Raw genomic sequence first — 19738 nt, 5'->3', positions numbered from 1 at the left:
TATCCATTCTATGGGATTAAGGATTCCAACTTAATCTAGATCAGAGTAGAGTAAAAAAAGTATCTTATAGATATTACCTAATCCTATGCTTTAATAAACAATCGGCTTTTAAATACAAAGTATACAGCTTTTATTTAATATATTATTTAAATAATATTATTTGCAAATGGCACACAAATGTTCGTGAATTTCGTTTTAAGTACAAACTTTTCTTTTTGCTGATCATTACAAAAGGTTTGTTGTGTGCTGTGAATCATATTTGAAGAAATGCACAAAGTACATTTAATACTTTTCGTTATGTTGTCTGCCAGCTCAACCGGCGGTCCTCTCACATGGATGGTAAATAAATATCGCCTTAACGCATACGTAATAGAAAAATGTACAAAATTACAATCATTTAGTAGATCAAACACACACAGAACAAATAGGACTAACTAGACGACGTTTAAAAACTACAAAGCGGGTGTTAGCGGAAGGCACGGTATACACAGAGTTGACTTGTCCAGTTGGACAAATGGGTCACAAGTAGAAAAGGAGGCACATAGGCCTTGTCTTAAGCCTAGGTTCCAAAATGTACAATACAGATGGAGAGTGGATCTCTCCCCTAAACGCAATACGCCGCGGGCACCTCGAAGATGATAGTGGCTTCTTTGTGATGGAAATTGGGAGTCTCAACATTTGAAGCCGCCTCCACTGTAATGGCTCGCGACTTGTCACCAAGATAACAGGCGATATTGGTGCTCACATTCACACGCAACTCGGTTCCAGTCAGGCTGAAAGTAGTACATTTTCAAGATCTGTGTCATAGACATTATGTGTTTTCACTTACTCATGGTACTTCTTGCAGACAATGCCCACGAGCTCGCCAACGCGATCTTCCTTGAGTTGTGTTTGCTCGCCCTGAAGGGAAAACACCAGATCATTATGCTTGGGCGAATGGAAGACGATAAGTTGATCCCGACCAGGCGAGACGCTAATGGAAGTCAACTGTAAAGGACAAAATATTGATTAAATGAGTTGGTTTCAAAGTACGTATTCATTAAAAATAATCGTTGAATTACTTAAATCTTTATTTACTTACATCCCTAAGTCCAATGTGACGCTTCATGTCCTTAAACTTCTTTCTTATGCCTTCCAGTTTGTAGATGGTTGAATCCGTGACGATGAATGCGCGATCAGATTGTTTGTTGCGATGGTTGAACTTCTTGGCAAAGGAGGAGAAGAGCACCTGGCGGAAGGATTCAGCGCCGGCGACTCCTGTTAGGTTGTTCTTTATATTCTTGATGCTACCATTATATGCTTCGTATCCGGTGTTTTCCTGGGAATTTGCCAGGTAATCGCCCACCCAGCGGCGCGTTTGTCCCCAATATGGTCGACGTCCGGCCAATGCGGTGGCGGCAATGATCTGGAGGCGCAACTGGGGCCATTCGCTGCGAGGATACTTCCGCAGAATCATGTAGGCCCGCCAGAAGTCAAAGATCCTGTGCAGTTTGGTCTCAGCCTTTCGTCCAGCGAGTGGCGGCTGTGGCCATTGAATGCTCTTTCCATAGTCCCGCAGCTGTTTGGCATTACGGAAGCGGTTGGCCAACTCCTGGACATAGCTGCGCAGCTTATAGGTCTTATAGGCCCTCATAATCGTAATGGCAGCCTTTATCTTCTTAAAGTTCTTCCTCGCAATCCACCCACGCACCTGCTTTTGGAGTAGTGTGACAATATGTGGAATCATCTCGTTCCTCTGCTGTTCGAGGGCGAACAGAAGTGTGCGGTGAGCGGATGAAGATCTTTGTATGACCGTACTTTACGTCCTGGGCAAAGTTCTTCTCCTCGATCAGAACTCTAACGCCATCTCGATCGCTTCCAGCTCGGAAGTTCGGCCAGGTGTACTGCGAGATCATCTTGTAGCGCAGCAGGAACTTATCGTAACGCTGGCGATGCACGAAGCCAGCACGACGGACCCGCAAGTTCTCCAAGAGACCAAGGTATCGTACTTGATGCTCGACGCGCTCCTCATCAAAAACAGTAGAGCTCTTGATGTCATTCGGCTTGATGCAGCGTACATAGAAGGGCTCCTTTTTCAGTAGAGTAACAACAAGATCTGCCATGGACCTCTGGAACAGGGTTCCGGCCGTCAACGGCCTCTTGGTAGTCTTCTTGATGTCCTGGGCACCCTCAGGCCACATCTCGCTCAGGTTGGCATCCTTGGAGTTGTGCAGCAGACGCTTAAAGTCTTGATACAGTGTGTCCTTGTTCTTCTCGATGAAACCGTTAATATTGTAAATCACATCGCCGGCGTAATGGGTAATGCGGAAATCCTCGCGATGCTTCAGCTCCTTGTCGGTGGGTTTGAGCTGGCGACTCGTGTAATGGGGATGCTTGCTCAGGTTCTTGTCCATGGCTCCAAGAAGTGTGTCATCGGTTACCTTGCCCACGCTGAGACAGGCTTCGTCCATGATGGCAATGATGCCCTTGTGCGGTTGCTCCACGAGATCACAAATGATCTGGTATAAAAAAGATTGCATGTTAATGTGAATTCTTATAGGCCGATTGAACTCATTTATTAATTGAAATTCACCTTATTATTGAAGTATTCAATATTGGTCCATTCTATGCCCTCACGCTGGTACTCCTCCTGCTCCTGCTTCAGGACCAATTCTGTAAGAGATTACATGGTTAAGTAAGCTGTACCCCTTATCCCAGATTTAATTTGCTTACCTATGAATAACTGCTGTAGTTTCTCGTTGCAGTAGTTGATGCAGAACTGCTCGAAGCTATTGCAGTCAAAGATCTCAAAGCCGTAAATGTCCAAGACACCAATGACCGAGTTGAACCTCGCTTGCGTCTTGCTGCCCCGGAAAAGGATAGCTCGGTTAATGCGGGAAATGATCCAGGTGAAGAGTCGATCGTAAACGGCCTTAGCCAGAGCATCCTTTCCGTACTCCGCCTGGGTGGCGTTGTGATCCTTCTGCATTACATTTCCACCAGCGGCAATAACCCTCTTGGTCAGTGCCGTGGAAAGTTCGGACTCCGTGACCTGGAGAAGCTTGGCGGTAGATTTCAGATGCTGCTTATTGCTGATTACCAGTTCATCCTCAATGGCTGCAAATTCAAAAGCAAAAATTGTATCAAGATTCTTTGGTTACAAATTTTAATTTCAAAACTCACTTTGGAACTCGACATTTCCCAAATGCAAAACGGCCGCAATTGTCCGCCAAATGGTCTGAACCTCATCCGTGGAGAATCCCAGGGTCTTGAAGGCATTGCAGGTGCCCTTGTAGTCAGATTTCTCTGTCAGGATGTCCATGCTGCCCTGGTTCAAGTAATGGTATTTGCCTGTTTCCTTTTGCAGCTCATATTGTCGCAGTTCGTTGTCATTGGCCCCACGAAGTAGCTAAAACGGATGAATTGTTTGGTGGGGGTATTAATTAAGCCATTCGTACTATTCTAATTTAATCCAACTTGGGTATGTGCCACATATTCATATCCATGACCAAAGTATTTAGCACAGCAGACAATTAGCAGACGTGTTAACTATAATTGAACTTCCGTTTCCGATTATGCATTTGGCAGTTGTCATTTAAGTTTTAGAATTACAAATTCTGTTCTAAGTTTTAAATACATTTCCTTCCCCTTCTAAACATGTAATTTATCATGAATTGCTTTTTGTTCTTTTTTCCCCCATTATCTCAAAATAAACATATATTCTTTTTGTCGATTTTATCATTTATGATAACTGCATTGATAACACAAGTTATCAGTTGAGTAATTTGGGACTTCACAACTTTTTATAGATCTTTGAAGTTGGGAAAGACATAAACCAAATAATCAATATAAAATCTACATGCTTATCAGCGTATTTAGAGGTGTGAGTCTGGTTGAGTTCTGTTTATTCGAAAAGAACTTAAACCATATAGTAAGAAAGTACACTTGAAAGTCATAAATTATATATTGGCCAAGTTGGGAATTTATGACCAATGCAGACGGGGTTCTAAAAGCTTTCGTATCGTCGCTCCAAAAACAAGCATTTCATTATACGGCCCAATATTTATTTTGACTCAATTCAAAAATAAACAACTGCCACATTTTACAAAAAAAAAGAATAACAAATTGTCGAACTCTAACAAAAGCCAGATCAAATACTCCACCTGATTAAGTGTTTCCAGATGATAAATGTGCTAAGAGTGATCAAATACCTTAGGGGTATCGGATCGGAAATAGCGATCAATTATCACCTCAACAGCTTATATTGATCAGATCAGTGGGTGGGTATATATTGTTAGTGGGTAACGCCTTGAATAATGAGTAAGCGATTGTGACGCGATATTTTTTCTGACTTATTGGATGAGTCTCCGATACGCCTTGGTTATCATTTTTTAAAATGATATCATCTAGGCAGTGGGCAATATAAAATAGTTTGCCATCTGTCAAGAAATTTAATTATTTCAATTAACAGCTTTTGGCTTTACGATAAATGACAAACGAATCGACTGTTTTGGACTTTAATGACTTAAGGAATACTGCGAATGTTATCATAACTAAATTACTATAAAATGTGTCATATCTCTTCCAAAATAAGAAATCCAAACTAGTTTCTAGTCTTATGAAGTGTCAGTGCCTAAGGGAAAGTAGTTTACCAGTAGCATTACTAAGTATATTACACATTTTCCCCAAATTATGAAACTGCCTCTAAACAGCCTGAACGCCCAACTTAAAAAACTACAATTGTTTGATTAAAAGGCTGCATAACCACACCCACCAAAAAGCCAACAATTATGACTGTCTAACCAGCCGAAAAAAGCATCATCATGGCAAACAACCTGACACCCGCAAGTAATTGACGCCCCACTGGCTGCCACATACCCCATCTGGTTGCCACCCCCACGGAACACCTTTCGTCACCTGGCACGCGTCACGCTGACTCACTTGGTAAATAAACGTGTAGTTAATGCCACACACGAATAGTTCGGTTTAAGCTATCCACCCACTCACCTGGTAGAAACTGTGGAAATTCCGCTCACCAGGCTGCTGCTGCACCACTCGCGACTTCTCCAGAAGATAATTGGTGATGATACCACCCACCGGATCAGCCTTATAGTCGAACTCGATGTCCATGTATTTTCCAAAACGACTGGAGTTGTCGTTGCGATTCGTCTTGGCGTTGCCGAAGGTTTCCAGGATGGCATTGCTCTGAATTAGAAACGTTCTTAACTCTGGAATATAGTTAATAAATTTATTAGTATATGTTAACTTTTAGTTTTAAGGATTATCTTTTTAAGTAATTGCTCATTTAACTATTTCCTGCCTCAATTTACTAATTTATCTATTTAAATGACTGATAAAATGCATGAAAAAGTAATAAAAAGCTAAAAAATTTCATAGTCTGCTTTTAAAATATTTTTAAAAAGACTTTTAGGGCATGTTGAATAGACCGTAAGTTTTAATAACTATAATAATAAATTATTTTTTATATGCACAAGATGAAACCAAAAGCCTCATTAAAATCAAATCGACATAATTAAAAACAGACAATCAAACTTAATAAATACTCTCTCTTAATGCTTCATAAATTCCTCTTCGCGCCCTCCCCAAAGTAATTTGGAAAATGGCACTAGCCCTACTAATCCCTCCCGAACTATAATAAATGTCGTTTTAAATTTCATTTGGGGCACTAAAAATTGGCAATTTAGTTTGGCCATTGTGTTTCGGGGCTTGGTCTTGGGTCTGGGCGAAGGTTTCAGCGTTTCCTTTTTTTTTTTTATGGAGCACCTTAAACTACACCCAAGTGATAAAAGTTGTCTTTGGACAAAGTGGTTCGCTGGGGTGGGCAATTAGTGGGGCAATTAATTTGGCAACTTAAGCTGCAGTCCAGCGAAACTGATGTCATTCGGGGGTCATGGGTCACGCGATGACCATGTCAGGAATTATAAACCATCTGGGGAATGCTTAATTAGCAAACGCCCTGTACCCAGTCTCCGCTCTCAATGAGAATTCTCCATTTCGCATTTGCATGCAAAACAATGGCAAATATGAGCGGCTTTTGCGCTGGGAGACCGACATGTTATAGATTGAGGTTCGTTTCCCATTGTCTGGTTCACAGTATTGTGATAAGGCCGAAGGCTTTCCATAATCAACCTATGCACCAAGCTCTGTTTGGTAGCTAACTAATTTACTATGTAATCAGTGCAAACTGCGGGGGAATGGTTGAATTTGTTAAACATATTCGTATTACCTGGTATTAAGGGCTATCAACTTAATATTCTGTTATTAAAGAAATTACCTTTGTATAGGTCTTGGATTTCCCAAGGTAAATGCTCATTATATTACCAGCTTTGCAAAATAGTTTAGTTTAAGAAATGTAATCCTAAGTATCTTTCATTTTACTATCCTCCCTAATACTAAAATCTTTTACTTACCTTTCGATTTCGTTCTGACCCTGAGTATTCGTCACCGCCGCAATGTACTTCATGATGATCTTGGATGCTTCCGTCTTTCCGGCTCCGGATTCTCCGGATATGAGAATACAGGTGTCCTGTTGGCGCTGTTTGAGTACCCTGTAGGCAGCATCGGCGATTGCAAAGACATGCGGGGCATTTTCGAAGAGTTCCCGACCCTTGTACTTGCGGATCGTTTCCGGGCCATAGATATTCATCTGTTTGTAGGGATTCATCGAGACGCACACCTCGCCGATGTATGTGTAGATGGATCCATTTTGGAATCTATAGGAAGAGTAATAGATGGTCGATCATTAGTTGCTGATGCAGTGTTTGAAAATTCATTTCCCTCATATTACGAAATAGATTTCGACGGGTTGGAATTAACTAAAATAAATGCTGGGCGCGGAAATGAGTGGGAGTGACAGGTGGGGAGCCACCACCCGTCGTTTGGCGCCTGTAGCTTTCAGTTTGAAAATTGCTTTTCAAACATCCGCGGAGATACGCATTTTATATGAGATACCTGCACAGCATGACGCCGGCGATCAATATAAATTGACCGATGTGGATCAAATTTTTTGATTGACTGCAATAGAGCGTACATGTGGATGCATTTATTTTGTACTCAATTTGTAAGGCGCCAAAAGATTGGGTATAAAAGTTGTGTTGTGTTAATAAAATGCATTCAGTTTCGGTAAGTGGGTCACTTTCGATAGATAGAAAATGGAAAATGCTAAATGGGGACGAGTATTTGGGTAACTATGCCGTTCTATTTGTAGAATATTTTATAAATTGTAATAGAAAACAAAAACAGAGTCCAGTTTCGACTTTATTTACATTACGTTCCCAGTAAACTAAATTAAATAAAGCATGAAGCAAGTTAAATGCAAATTACTTGTTACATTTCCAAAGAAAATTACCCAGACTAGACTGGGCCGTAAGTAAGAGTTACACCATTACCGCCTGCAAATTAACCCAGATGAGGCAAAGTCCAGCCCCAGATTGTGTGTGCAACAAGTGAGTATTACAAAAGCCCGGACAAAGTGTTGTTTTGTGTTTTCCCAAAAACGAAAATATCAGAAACCGAAAATAAAGCACTTAATTAGTAAATTTCCAGACAAAAGAAACGGAGAAATGACTAAAACGAAAGACTAACTCAAACTAAGCCGAAACCAAACAGCTAACAGTTTTCGTTAGGCCGAAATGAGGGAACGAAAATGATTAAAACAATACACTTAATACGCACATTTGTTTGTATTTATGTTTTGGCTGCTGGTTGGTTGGTGCCCATTTCCCCCCCACTCTCCAAACACATGTTTTTACTTAACTTTTCAGTGCTTATTTATAGATGGGGTCTGCCTTTCGGCTTTCTGTTTCGTTCGCAGCCAGTTTCAACTTGTTGTTGGCTGCCATTTCTGTTACTTTTGCCGCCCAGACATCTGGGTCAGAAGTGTGACAGGGGACAAATGACTAAACGCCGAACCGCTGAACTCTGATGTCCAAGAAAGTGCCAGCGTTTAGACTATTTTTTTAACTTTTTTGGGGCATCATTATGAGTTGCACTAAGCGACAAAAGGGCAAGCAGCAAATGGCAAGCCTCTTAGCGAAAAGAAACCCAATCCGAAAAAGTTTCCACCGCAGTGATTTCTATGATTTCCCCAAACAGAACCATATTGACACCATGAGTGTGTGGGGGGTGGCGATCGCCCACGGGGCTCTTGATTGACATATCGTCAAATATTTTTGTTTTTGGCCCGCATGACTCTTTTCTACTCGCCTTTTGCGGAGGCGAGGGCCCAATGGGGCTATAGAAATTGTTGACCAGGTATGTAATTGTCAAGATCCGGAGTTAATGGCCAGGAATTGTGAAACAGCTCAATGTGAGTTCTGATTTAAGTTTGAAAAATTGGGGTCATTGGTCGGATTGGTGTTAGGTGTGGATTATAATGGATTGAGAAGAAAACTGTTAACTGTAAGGTTAAGAAATTCCAGCTTTGATATACTAACAATGATGTTAAGAATATTTAAAAGAAATTTTAAAGAAATAACATCAGTAGTTTAAAAAAAAGTCGTAAATTTATATTATATTCTTAGTTGAAAACTCATTTTTTGCAAGGATTAATAAAACATTTTTGGTCTTATCTGGCCAAATTCTGACTCACAGCAAATGGAAATCCAGAAAAAAACCCCAAAATTGCTTATCAGCCCAGAACTCACTCACTGCACCACCCCATTTGTCATATTTATCACAGCAGTAGATACTTGCCCTTCAAAATTTACCAAATATTTTTCATGCCATTTATTTACTCAAGTGCTAACACATGATTTCTGGCTCTTTATGGACAACCCCAAAAGGCCAAAAAAGCATACATAAATTAAATTCTTGTTGCTGGCTTCGCACATTTTCATGTTCATTCTTTGGCGCACTTCATAAACTCAACTTGAGTTGTTTTCATTATAACGATTGTCGTTGCCTGTAGAATGTCTTTCATTATTCAGAGAGTTGAAATGACGTAATCAAGATAAAAAGCAAAACAAAAAAAAAACAAAACATATATATCCAAAGTCAACGCTAAATTCCAATACTGAGCAACAGTTTGTTTTCGATGCAAAAAGTGTTTGAATATTTTTTGTTTTACAGCGAGTATTATTTACTGACTCATCTTCCTGAAACTGAGCCCATGGCATTGGCATCTATTATTATTACTTAATTTAAACATGTACCAGTCAATAAATTGTTAGCTTAGAGTGCTAAAAAGTTGACTCAGCAGTAAACGTCTATTCTAAGTGCAATTTGCATAGAGCCATTAATAATTTTGCAAACGCCTTCTCGGGTCACCCCGATGAATCATTTATTTATTACGGAAAATCGTACTCCATGCCAGACGGAAAATCAATAAGCTAACAGTGCATTTTTCATGGCCAATACAGACGCCTGTTTGGTCTAAGCTGACGTCATAAAATTGGTCAACAAACTTGGCTTTTAGTGGGTCAATGTTTTTATTTGCCTTAATTGGGGTTTGTTTACTCTGTTATCTAATTGAATTTAGGCGATTTATTGGCTGGAACTTGATTGGGTGAGGAGCGTTTGGAAAGCATAGAATTACAAGGGAAAAACGAGTATACAGTGAAAATCCTTATAAATCTTTGTTAAAATAGCTTAGAAAACAAACAATTATTATAGAAAATGCTCTTAGTTTTAACGATTTTATTCTTATATACTAGCATACAAACTTAATGAAAACATTAAAAAATAATGGAAAAAGACTTTCTGCAGAATGAGATACGAATCGTGTGTGCTGATAGGTCAAATCCCCTAGCAAATTTCTTGAACGGCTGCCAATAATCGCATTCATGGGAACCACATCAGACCGGGCCAGAAAGAAGCTGTTCCATCTCATTATTAAAATCATTTGCCTTGCCCCGTTTCGCTGCTGTCTACTGACCATCTGTAGAATTTTCCCGACAGACTTTTCAACGATACTTTCCATTCTATCCACAACTTTGGCTGTTATTTTCCCCTCAATTTGCGCAATGCACAATTACATCTGGGCCATGCCTTGGAATTAACTTCAATTTACACCAGGCCAATCAATTAACAGGAGCAGAACTCTGAGAACTCTGAGAAGTCTAAGAAGGCAGAGCGCTAAAGATTTGTGTAAACGAAATGCAGATGCCACTGAACTATCCTCGGACTGCGTTGCTCCTCCAAGTTGAAGTTATTGCAATGCGAATGACAAACATTGCCTGGCTCTGGATAAACAAACAGAGCAGGAATTACTACTCCGGCGTCGTCTAGACGGAATCTCAGGTCGTTCTATACGACTCTTGCCCCCTTTTCCCACTTTACAGGTCCAATGGGTTTATGCTTTTCTTCCAAGAATTTGCACATTAACCGAGTTTATGGCATTGGTTGGAAGGAAAACACCGGCAGAAAACTGGCCATTAAATTGTAGCGGTTATGTTAGGTAAATGATTTGATTTCCGTTCCGGGTATCAGAAGTGCTTATCTTGGTGAATTTTCTGGTTTGATAGCACTCTTATCGGCTGAATGCCCTACTGCAAGGTGAAGAAGGGAGGATGAGTAGCGGATGGAGTTTTTTTTTTTCACCACAGAAACAGATGAAAGACTCCCTTTGAACTGGGAGATCCAAGACAATGCAACAGCTTCTCTACAAATAAACAGACAATCTCTGATTGCAATCGGACATCCAAGGAGCGTTCTTCGGGAACTTTTAATAGCTTTCTTCCCCCATGAAAAAGCTGGGAATTGTTTACGTTTCACGGGTTCTTTAATATAATTTTTTTTTATTTAACAAAGGAAGGGGAATATCACACGGTTATCAGCTGGGAATGTATAAATAAATAGTCGATAAACAATTGGCGAGAAGAAATATTTATGTTCGTAAAACGGAAACCTAATCCAAATGGAAGGTCTCGACCCGTAACAATTGCATAACCAAAAGTTCGCCTATCACCTTGGCAGTAAGTATCAGCCATGGTTATCGAACTATACTATATATACTACATATATAGAAATGGTTATTTTGCGACAATCTTATCGGGTCCGTGGCGCTGCTCAAGACGCCAGTACATAAATATCTATAAAAGAAGTATGTAATGTAGGTTTCAGTAACTGGAAAACTTTGAAAAATGTGGGGGTTTTCGATTCATTGTTGATAAACAATCAGTATAAACTTTGGCTAGGCGATAGCACCGATCGAGTGTTACTTTTGAAGAATTCCTCAACTTTAGGTCTCTGATTAAACTATAGCACTCTAGGAACCCATCTATTTGTGGTTTTATTTTCTTGGTATTAAACCTTCAGGATTTAAGTTTGCCCATAAAAACCCACTTAACATTGCACTTAAGCTGAAAATATTTTGTCAAGTGCATTGGGTTGCCGCCTGTGGAATACTAAAATCTAAGCCTTGGCGAAACCAAAAAGTCAATAAAAAATAAAATCGGTAGTAGGATAAGCAAAGTGAGAAGCATTTAAATGAAAATGAAATGCAGTTTGTTGTTAGCATTGAAAGTGGATATCGTCATGTCTATGAATCATCAGTTTGTTGGCTGGAACTGCTGATATTATTTTCACTCGTTTTATGAAGTGGTTGATGGGAAGACCCACTCTCAGCTCTCAAGAACTTTGCTTGAGTGGGTGTAGGCAGAATTTACAACCCTAACGATTTTTTTTTATTATCAATTAAAAGTAAGAAAAACCGAAGGTTGTTAGTCTTGCTTTGTAAAAAGACTGTAAATTCAATAAAAAAAAATATATATAAGGTTATTAAAAACACACTTTTGCCGTCAACCGATCCTTAACCTTGTCACAGAAAAGAATTCTCGTGATTGTCAAACAAATCACTTAATAAAAACCCCAAAATAATATTCAAAATTCATAGCCCCAATAAATGTTTCCTCAGATAGAAAAGTTCAACGGCAGTTCATGGAAGATACTAAACAAGCGAGTGGCTGTAAACATTTGATCTGCCCGAAATATAGGCCAAATAAATGCGTAAACAAAAGTCCAAAAATGAAAACAAAACTTATCAGCTAAATAGACACGAAATGGGGCACTTGAAAGTGAGTTGCATGTAATGAATGCACTGCAGCCAAAAGGGTCAAAGAGCAATCCATCAGAGATTTTATGAGGCTCTTGGCCCTCCCGTGAGGACACTCGACTTAATGAGAGTCGTAAAAAGCATCTCCTTAGCCAAACACTGCGAACTTGGTTTGCGGCAAACAAAGATCTCGTTTGTTTTTGGGGATCGAGGAAACATTTTCGGATTGTTTCGGCCAAGTGAAAACAAGTTTTTCTTCCAAGCACAACAATTTTTTTTCCTCATCTATTTTGTGGGTGAGTCTCGCCCAAACTGACGCCATCAACCGGTTCGTATTTTGGCTACGCCACGGAATTGTGTTTTTTTTTTTTTTTTTCACTTTTCTTATTGTTGACTTGAGTATCTGCGCAAGATACACGGAGAGTGAGTCAGAGCGAGGGTATTGCATATATTTAATTTAATATATTTATTTTAAGGGTGCCAAATAATTTATGATGTCATGATGCCAAAACAAGTTCAAGTCGAGTGCAAAATGCAGTCATTTCCCATTTGTGATTGATTTACCCGCACGGTTGCCAAAAGAAAGTGAGTTTTCTTTTATTTCTTTCACGTTTTTATCGCATTTTCCAATTACGTGTTCACTTTTCTTTGGTTTTTTGGCGCGTTTTTGACCCTCAATTTGTTCGGCGGGGGTTTTCTCGACTTGGCTGGCTCTGAGTTTTCCGGCTTTCCTGATAAATATTTATTAATGCGCAGCAAAATGATTTGAGTTATGTTATGATTATATGAAAATCGTGTTTGATATTACGACTATTACTGTGATTATGTAATTAATCCAATTTACACAGCTTTATTTGCCTGCGATGCTTTGATAAGCTGTTTTTGTGAGCCACCAAAGTGGGTTAACACACATCTTTGACAGTAAATTTAATAAAGATCTTCATTGCTTATGCAATCCATCAATCAAGCAGAGTGTATCACCATCTTTGTATGAGTAGTAGATACATTTATTTGATTTTCCAACAGCTGGTTCACCATTTAATTTCCTTTTTCGATGGCGATTTCAAACTGACAGCTCATTCAAGGCAAACACTTTACTTATGGTCTTATCAAAGCCAGCCAATCGTAATTGTGATATATCGTCGTCTGAGTGTGTCCAGCAATTAAATATGTTTACTTATTAGATGAATCAGTGCTGGACTCGTAGCACCATTTATTTATAGGCATTGCCAAATATTTCGGCAAAGAGAAACGCAAACAGTCATTTCAATATCATTGTTTTTTTAGTCCATCGAAACACAATAATATAAAAGTTCAAGCGAAACAACACATTTTCCACAGTTTTGTAAACCTCTGTTAATCAGTTGAATAAATATGTTGAACTGACAATGCGGTGGCGAGAACTTTTCCCGATAACGATCATAATTTTACATGAAAGTTACCGAGCCATGCGAACCAGCGACCCGAGGAAATAAATAGATGTCGAGATACTCCAAAGGAAGCAGTTGCAACAAGTTGTTGACACTGGGAGTGAAATGGAATGATATATAATATATACGTGATCCGTGTAGGTTGCAATGCGTGGCTGTCGGGGGGTGAAGGAACTTTACATAATGGTCATGCAGCCCCCGTACGTAACCACCTGGAACCACAACAACGGCCACGCAAATATTGACACTCCAAATGGGTGGGTAAGTAGAAGTTGATTTAAAGTGAGACAAGAATTTTCACTTTCAATATTACTTAGATATTGGTAGCTAGTTGATCTACAAATACTCATTACACATAAAATTTTAGATTATAGAAGAAATATCCTTCTCAACCTATTTTCTTCACAATGCCTCCCCCATTCCCTAAAATATCTCAACATTTCTCATTCCCTTCTCAAATTAAATTAAAATACCGCTAATGAATTCATTAAAAACCGAAAGTCATGGCACTAAAAGAAGTGTTTAACACTCTAAATGAGCATGCAAATGGGTCCATTGAGTGCTCTTTGGAGTGGAACCCAAAAACTCCGTGGGGAATGAGTTAAATGGGGGAGATAAAGTCGGAAATGTAGAGCTCGGCTTTAATTGAAAAGCCGATAAACAAATTCAGTTTAATCAAGTCGGAAAAGCCAAGAACGACGGCAACCAGTTTTTCTGCCTGCCAATCGATCAAAACAGAAGCCTTGAACTAGACCAACAACTTGTGGAAAAGTGGTTACCAAAAGGGGAGGAGGAGTTCGATGGAGAAGTAAACAGAGGACAAGGCCACCAAAGGAATCAATAAACACGGTGGTCAGTCGTCAGTTGGTAATATTTTTTAAGATTTAATTTAGGGCTATTACTCTTTTTATGGGAATTCTATTATTAAAGAAGGGTTACTATAATTTAATACTAGCTGACATTGTAAATCAAATTTTTCTTTATTAAAGTGAATTTTTTTTTTACATTTACGGAAATTTTAAATGGTTTAAAAACCATCTTACCCTATTGAAAATAATTTGTTAAGAAAAAATACTTACTGACATTTTTAATGAATTGTCCTAGAATACTAAACACAAACATTTCTTACCTCTTTCTCAGGTTATCCATGAACTTCTCCATGGACACATGATCCAAGAGGACGAAGTCCTGCACTCCAGCTTCCCGTTGCAATGCCATGGTGTCGTTTGTCCTTTCGTCCTTATTTTATTTTGCTCACGAGCTGAGGGAGCGATATCTCCGGGGATCGAGAGGGGGTTGCTAATTGCCGGCTGCAAGGGCAAAGGTGAGACTTGAAACTCAGGTAAGAACGAAGGGAATATCGCACTAAGACAACGCGCACCGAAAAAGAAACAGCGTTCACTTTGTTTTTTGTTTTGTTTTTATATTTTTTGTTTGCCTCGCCTTTCGCGTCTCGCTTCGAATTTTAAATATACATATATATATATATATAATTCGTGTTGTTGCTGCCAAGCGATTTTTATGTTTTATGAGCCAATTTCGGCCGCTTCTGCTGATTGCGATGAATAATTTTCGCTGTGACAACAGACACGACGACGAATTCGGAAAACGAAACAAAACCCGGAGACCGAAGATCAATAAAGAATATTTCTGGACCGATCGAATGCTCCCAATTGGAATGGAGCAAGAACGGGAACAAGATCGGAAACAACAAAAATAACGAGAACTCGATCAGGAACCACTCTCCACCACACTAAAAACCGCAAGTTTCGCGACTTCGCTCGATATAAATATTTATTTTTGGTTTCTCCAAGTTTATAATTTACCGCGTTGCAATATTTCTAAGATCTGTGATCGGTGCAAACTAGTTGGGAAATGCAGCCGAGAAATAAGCTTGCCCACCTGGATTCAGTTTCGGCGGATTAATAATAATAAACGGCCGTCGGACAACCGCGTTCGACCGGATTCAAAGAGAGTGTGACTGTGAGGCAAACTTTTAAAATGTGTTTGGTGTAGAATTTGAAAAATTGCCTAAATTGCGCATTTAATTAATGGATTGAAACCTTGATGGAATCTTAGCACGGACGCCAACCCGTTTAAATTAAATAAGGAGTAATGTTAATACGTTCACACTGCCTTCACTGTTAATACTTAACAGTAATTTAGAGAACACTTTTGCTTTATAAAAAGCTTATGATGTTTTCAAGATAAGAAGTTAGTTTAGGGTTATGGTTATGTACTTTATTTCTGTTTTCATATATATATTTATATTTTTAATTTTGACTTTGCAAAAGGAGTCGGCAATTCAACTCAAAAATTGGCATCGGCCCTGCCAAGGATAATGAGGTCGGCGTATTTCCCAATGACCCTGGATGATTTGGATCTTTATGCATACATGGCTTTGTCTGTGATCTCTGTAAATTGTATCCAGCTGAAATAATTTATAACTTATATTTTAAAAATAAAGAACAAACGAATAAAAAAAAATCTAAATAACAAAAGCTCTTCATTTTATAATTTTGACTTCCCACTGTAAACTTCTAGCCAATAAATACATATTTTATTTGTGGCGTTTGGTCACACTAATTCAAGTTCACCTCAAACATCTGTTTTTGTGGTGAACACAACCGTTGTTCTCGTAACATTTGATTTGGATAAGAATCAGGAATATAATGAATAAAATCACGAGTGCCTTTATTAGAGTACTGCGGCAGAACAGTTCTTCCGGCAATACCAACACCCTCCTGGGCCGACAGCTCTCCTACAAAAGTGATTTATCCCTGGATAAGATTTATCCAAATGCGCGCTTGCAGCTCTACACGCCTCCTCCGCCGGTAAGTGAATGCAGTGGAAATAAGATCACATTTGATTATCTATCTATCACCCAGTCCAGTGGCACTGGCAACAAGTTCAGCGGCTTTATTCCCATGGACAGACTTGAGATTACCTACAGCCGGAGCTCTGGACCCGGCGGCCAACACGTGAATACAGTAAACACCAAGGTTGATGTTCGGTTTAAGGTGGCACAGGCAGACTGGATACCCGAAGAGACGCGCCAAAAGCTGCTCAAGGTTCTGGCTAATCGTATCACTAAAGACGGTTACTTCTACATCAAGAGCGATCTCACGCGCTCCCAACAAATGAACCTGGCCGATGCATTGGAAAAGCTGCGCACCATTATTCGTTCCCAAGAGGCTGTGGAAGCTGCGCCGCCTAGCGAGGAGACGCTTGAGAAGCTACGCCGACGGCAAGAGCGAGCCGCACGCGAACGTCTCCAACTGAAACGAGGTCGCGCCCAGGTCAAAGCGGATCGTCAAGGACCCGGTGGAATAGACTTTTAGTTATTGTTGGAAATTGTTGCACACAGATTAACATTACACATATACACGTAACTATCTTATGAACTCCATTCCGGGTTTTCACTATCATAGATTTCTATAGTTATACCCTTTGCTAGAGTATAATAACAAATGATTTGCTTATAATTGACACTAATAATATTAAGATTTATACGAAATTTGTGAAAGTGAAAACCCGAATGGACTTAACAGTATTCTATGGTAGTTGCTCGTCGACGCGAGCTGGAGTGACTGTGAATCTCTTAGATTTGGCCACTTGGATAGCTGACTCCGTTGTTGGCTCAACTTTTCCCACTTGTGAGGGCATGCTGGCAAATCGAGGGCGCTGCAATGCAAGAAGTCAGTAGACAAAAACTAAAATAATAGTTAGCTACATACCACTTGTGGTGGACTCAACTGAATGGAGACTTCGTGGCTCCTTTGTGATGGCCTGCTGACAACACTGTGGCGCTGTCTTCTTTCTACTGGAGGTTGACCGCCGCCTATTCTCGATGCATACAGCTGCTCCAGACGGTGAATGGTTGAGATACCTGCACCCGGAGGATGCATTGAGAAACTGTGTCGGTTGCTGAGCGGCGACCAAGTGTGCTGGTAGTGCGACTCGTCCAAGTGCCGCAGGAACTGACGATTAAGAGAGTCCAGCGCTTGCTGATCCTCGTTGGCCAAGTTGGCCATTAGCTCATTCAGAATCTCAGACTCTGTCTCGACTTTTCCATGACGCGCTAACTTTATGTCGTGCTTCCAGAACTGTCTGTTCTTGCGGCCGATCACAGGGGCGATTTCCTTGATCTTTAGCACTAGAATGCCCATGAGGTAGACACAAAGCACGTTTGACAATGTTAGGCACATGCTGATGGCCCCCAGCACGGCCAGTTCCTTGGCCTGATTGTCCGAGTAGCGTCGAGACTTGATAACATCCACGTAGAGTGAGTCGTCATGCTCGAAGAACTTGTAGATGCAGGCAACGGCCCAGAGGAGCCCTGAGTTAACCGCAGGGGGCAGCAAAGATGCGGATATGGCCACGCCCACCAGGGATCCGATGTTGCCACCCAGGATTCCTATAGCAGCCGCAGCTCCAGATGGGATTGCCGTGAAAACACCAACCACTAGCGAGTGTAGATCACATCGTGAAAGCATTTCTTCTGTAAGTCCTTCTCCGATTCCGTATTTTTTATCCGTCGTACATATGACCAGTCCAAAGAGGAAGCCCACGAGAGTGGCGGTCAAAATGCCGATTAGTTCGTTAAGCATTCCCAGTCTGCGTAGCGATCTGTCCTGGATAACAGTTCCGAAGATGGCCGCAATTATTGGGCCCATCAGTGGAGAAATCAACATGCTGGAAGCCAGAAATATTGTGCTATTTTCCACCAGGCCAAAGCTCGCCAGAACTCTAAAATGGAAATGGTATAGCTTATACAGGTGACCAAGTTAGAGTATCAGATTTCTGGAAGTGTTAGTGTAGTTCTGAAAGTCTCTAAGTAGAAGTCCAATGAATGTTTTAATCCGTTTTCAACAATTTTTGTCCAAATGTGCTTTCTAGAAATCTAGTAGAACTTTTTATCCTTAATATTAATGACCTAATGAATTTGTAGTTGATTTTTCGGAAACATACTCTAACATTTAACATTTAAAAGGTTTTTTTAGCTAACTCTTACGCTGCTGATACGAGTAGTATACAAAAGTCGAAGGTAATGGCTGCATCCTGGCGAACATCTCTTATGATCTGGGCCACATTCAATCGGGACCTCACAGAGTTCATGAACCGGTTCCAAATACCTTGTTTCTGAGCATTCATGTTTCTAAAAAATTAAAAATTTTCTAGTATTTAACAGATTAAAATTCCATTTACTAAGTTTACTCAGTGCTTGAGGGCTGGTCATCCTGCTCCTCAGAATTCTCCCGTTGTACATAGGATCTGTGAGCCAAGCAGCCGACAACGGACACCGCAGATCCCTCGCGATCTCCGATGCCCCATTCTTGCAGAGCCTCGTATAGATTCTCATATCGCTCGTCAAAGTCCATGGAGAAGCTTATGTGATAGGCATTCCCATTCAGACTGGGCATCCAAACGGCGTTTGGAATGTGAAATTTTTGTAGGATCTGGCGCAGAACCTGCTCTTGATCCGTATCCAGTGGGATGTCGAGAAGATTATCGTGGGACGACTGAATTTGGATTTTCGGCAATGCATTCTGAGTATTGTGACTTTTTCTCTCAGGGGATTCCCCGATCCGAATGGTGGAAAGACTGTCGATGGTTAATGATCTGCTAGTAGTTCCGGTGGGTGTAGCTACCTCTCCATTGACCACTTGGACATAGACCTTTTTTAGGCGCTCCTCCTCTGCCTTGGTGGGAATCGTTATTGTTAGTTGGACGGCAGCTGTTCCCGTCATCGTTGCGGTCGGAAATGTGTTGATAGATTTAGTGTTTACCTCACACTTTGTATGAAATCGATCTAGTGCATAATCACCAGCACACGCACACACACACGTGGACAAATGGACGGACCCGGTAATGCAACTGCACTGATCTTCTTTATACTGGAAGTGAATTAGAGCCTCGCTTGTTATTGCCGCCACTGATAACGGTTCTTGGCTGGGTGCTGCTTCTCGCCGATCTGCCAATCACCCAGAATAATCTCCCACTTGGTCATATTTAGGATCATGGGAGAGACGAGCTTTCAGTGATTCCCGCCATTAAAATTCGGACTTAAATGTAAAAAAAGGGGTTTTTTCGAATTTAATATAATTTGACCAAACATGTAGTTTTTATGGTACATATTTAATCAATAAAAAGTAATATTTTATCTTGATTTTATTTCTACGGCTAACATTATTATCAGAAATATCAACATAATCTACAAAACTGTCAAATTTGTAATCAATTTTATTTGGTCATTAATTTTCTAAATCAAAATCAAAATGAATTGTTAATTTGGCTAGAAAACAACGAACCTGAG

The 19738-nt window shown here is 40.2% G+C and overlaps 3 protein-coding genes across 3 annotated transcripts; 1 reads left to right on the top strand and 2 right to left on the bottom strand.

Annotated features, from left to right (window-relative positions):
- Positions 1–106: 106 nt before the first annotated feature.
- Positions 107–15411, bottom strand: LOC108110702 (unconventional myosin ID). Its single transcript, XM_041819019.1, is given in 11 exon segments — positions 107–773; positions 830–987; positions 1082–1756; positions 1758–2498; positions 2573–2652; positions 2713–3096; positions 3163–3388; positions 4987–5205; positions 6407–6713; positions 14552–14732; positions 15325–15411. Coding segments are annotated over 10 exon segments (3048 nt in total). The 5' UTR covers positions 14641–14732; positions 15325–15411; the 3' UTR covers positions 107–604.
- Positions 15412–15997: 586 nt separating this feature from the next.
- On the top strand, positions 15998–16814 carry LOC108110705 (peptidyl-tRNA hydrolase ICT1, mitochondrial). Its single transcript, XM_017219848.1, has 2 exons — positions 15998–16256; positions 16311–16814. The coding sequence occupies exons 1-2, from the start codon at positions 16095–16097 to the stop codon at positions 16761–16763; spliced, it is 615 nt and encodes a 204-aa protein (XP_017075337.1). The 5' UTR covers positions 15998–16094; the 3' UTR covers positions 16764–16814.
- Positions 16815–16900: 86 nt separating this feature from the next.
- LOC108110703 lies at positions 16901–19368 on the bottom strand. The gene is made up of 4 exons (XM_017219846.2): positions 18640–19368; positions 18437–18580; positions 17160–18171; positions 16901–17106 (listed from the first exon to the last, which is right to left on the bottom strand). The coding sequence occupies exons 1-4, from the start codon at positions 19170–19172 to the stop codon at positions 16978–16980; spliced, it is 1818 nt and encodes a 605-aa protein (XP_017075335.2). The 5' UTR covers positions 19173–19368; the 3' UTR covers positions 16901–16977.
- Positions 19369–19738: the final 370 nt, after the last annotated feature.

The sequence above is a fragment of the Drosophila eugracilis genome, unplaced genomic scaffold (genome assembly GCF_018153835.1).
Source record: "Drosophila eugracilis isolate 14026-0451.02 unplaced genomic scaffold, ASM1815383v1 contig_445, whole genome shotgun sequence".
Taxonomy (NCBI): domain Eukaryota; kingdom Metazoa; phylum Arthropoda; class Insecta; order Diptera; family Drosophilidae; genus Drosophila; species Drosophila eugracilis.
Note: the sequence above shows the minus strand (reverse complement) of the source record. Positions and strands in the feature narration are given on the sequence as shown.

Coding starts and splice junctions, on each gene's coding strand:
- LOC108110705 (XM_017219848.1), top strand. CDS start 16,095: ATGAATAAAATCACGAGTGCCTTTATTAGAGTACTGCGGCAGAACAGT. Junction 16,257..16,310: donor TCTACACGCCTCCTCCGCCG/GTAAGTGAATGC, acceptor TCTATCACCCAG/TCCAGTGGCACTGGCAACAA.
- LOC108110703 (XM_017219846.2), bottom strand. CDS start 19,172: ATGACGGGAACAGCTGCCGTCCAACTAACAATAACGATTCCCACCAAG. Junction 18,581..18,639: donor GACCAGCCCTCAAGCACTGA/GTAAACTTAGTA, acceptor TTAATTTTTTAG/AAACATGAATGCTCAGAAAC. Junction 17,107..17,159: donor AGTTGAGTCCACCACAAGTG/GTATGTAGCTAA, acceptor CTTGCATTGCAG/CGCCCTCGATTTGCCAGCAT.